The 1,542-nt window shown below is 37.0% G+C and overlaps 1 protein-coding gene across 1 annotated transcript in view; it reads left to right on the top strand.

Moving 5' to 3' along the window:
• Positions 1 to 1,542, top strand: part of Eml5 (echinoderm microtubule associated protein like 5) — a gene marked incomplete at its 5' end in the record, with an annotated part of 141,087 nt that overhangs the window by 75,291 nt on the left and 64,254 nt on the right. The window contains 1 exon segment of the mRNA XM_013517167.1: positions 479 to 590. Within this exon segment, the coding sequence (XP_013372621.1) occupies positions 479 to 590 (112 nt within the window).

Genomic DNA, 1,542 nt, shown 5'->3' with positions numbered 1-1,542 from the left:
GAAAACCAAATGCTATTGGGTAAGTGCCATTAGTATGCCCTCTTTTAAAGGATGAAATTAAGACTCCAGGAATTTTGGCATGGTGGCACAACCTGTAGTTCTAACACTCGGGAAGCTGAAGCAGGGGCGACATAGTAAGTTCAAGGCCAGGCTGGACTACATTAAGAAAAGCCTGTTACAAAACAAAACACAAACAAGTAAAGAATACTCCAGGAGAAGTCATGTAACGTGCTGAGAGTGGTAGATCTAACTCATGGTTCCAAGTTAGAAACTATTTTCTAATATATTAGCCTAAAAGAATGTGTATTATCCTTGTAAATAGTTTTGGTGATTTTGTGTTTATGGGTAATAGATCCTCAGCTAATTCCTGTTACTTACAAACTGAACTTTGGCTATGTCTGTCCTCTAGAGTTCTTAAATATAAAGTTATTATTTTAATATATTTATATTTGTAAACTGGAACCTTTTATTTTCATAGGGATTTGTAACTGGAGGAAAAGATGGCATAGTAGCTCTTTGGGATGACTCCTTTGAAAGATGTCTCAAGACCTATGCTATAAAAAGAGCTGCTTTGGCCCCAGGATCTAAAGGTGATTTGAGATTTAGTTTATTTTTTTTAGAAAAATAGATTAATTGTTCATTAATATGCTTGACTACTGAGATGGAATACATGGATTATATTTTTTCCTTCTTTACGTGATGGACATCACAGTTAAATGGGAGAAGTCACTTAACTTGATTCCACAACTATTAATGTTCTTTCAAAAATCTATTTTCTGTGATATACATGATAAAATATTAGTCAAGGACAGTATTATTAGTATTAATTTTTAACATTTATAATTTTCCAAGAATATTTTATCAGTCAGGAATTTATTTTCAGACTTGGCACTTTTGTGACTTCGGTGTGTTTTCCTCCTGCCTCCATAGCCTCACAGGCCTTCTTTCCTTTGCCTTTTACTGCTTTCTTCCCCAGAACACTATGCCCCCTCTTTCTGACTCCAGGCCTTTCTTCATGCTATTACTTCTGCCTAGAATTTGTTCTTCTTTCCTCCTACCCACTCCATTTACCTAACCACGTGCCCAGTTTTCAAATCTCAAACACTATCTTATCCTTTCCTTCCCCCTAAAACGGATAAAAACCCCTTGCTATACGCTCCTTTTCCACTATGCTCCATACGTGAGCTCACTGTACACTCTGTAAGGGACAGACCATGGGTCTGTATCATGTTTACCATTATGTTACTGAAATCTAGCTTAGAATATTGTTAAGAACTCTAAGTGGAACAGGAAGTAGCTGAGGGACTAATCTAAGTGGTAAAGAAGTAGTTGTCAGGTTGGTCATAGGGGATCTGAGGTGGAATAGAATGCTATACATGTGCTTATTTTGAGATTAATAAATGAGGGAGATGCAGTGCATTATAATACTTAAAAAACAGAGGAAAAAAACCTTGTAATGTGATTTCATTGTCAAAATAACATCATTGAGGGGCTGGGGATTTAGCTCAGCGGCAAAAGCGCCTGCCTGGCAAGCGCAAGGTC

The sequence above is a fragment of the Chinchilla lanigera genome, unplaced genomic scaffold, assembly GCF_000276665.1.
Source record: "Chinchilla lanigera isolate Chin_1 unplaced genomic scaffold, ChiLan1.0 scaffold00037, whole genome shotgun sequence".
Classification (NCBI taxonomy): Eukaryota; Metazoa; Chordata; class Mammalia; order Rodentia; family Chinchillidae; genus Chinchilla; species Chinchilla lanigera.
This window is presented reverse-complemented; position numbering and strand designations above follow the sequence as displayed.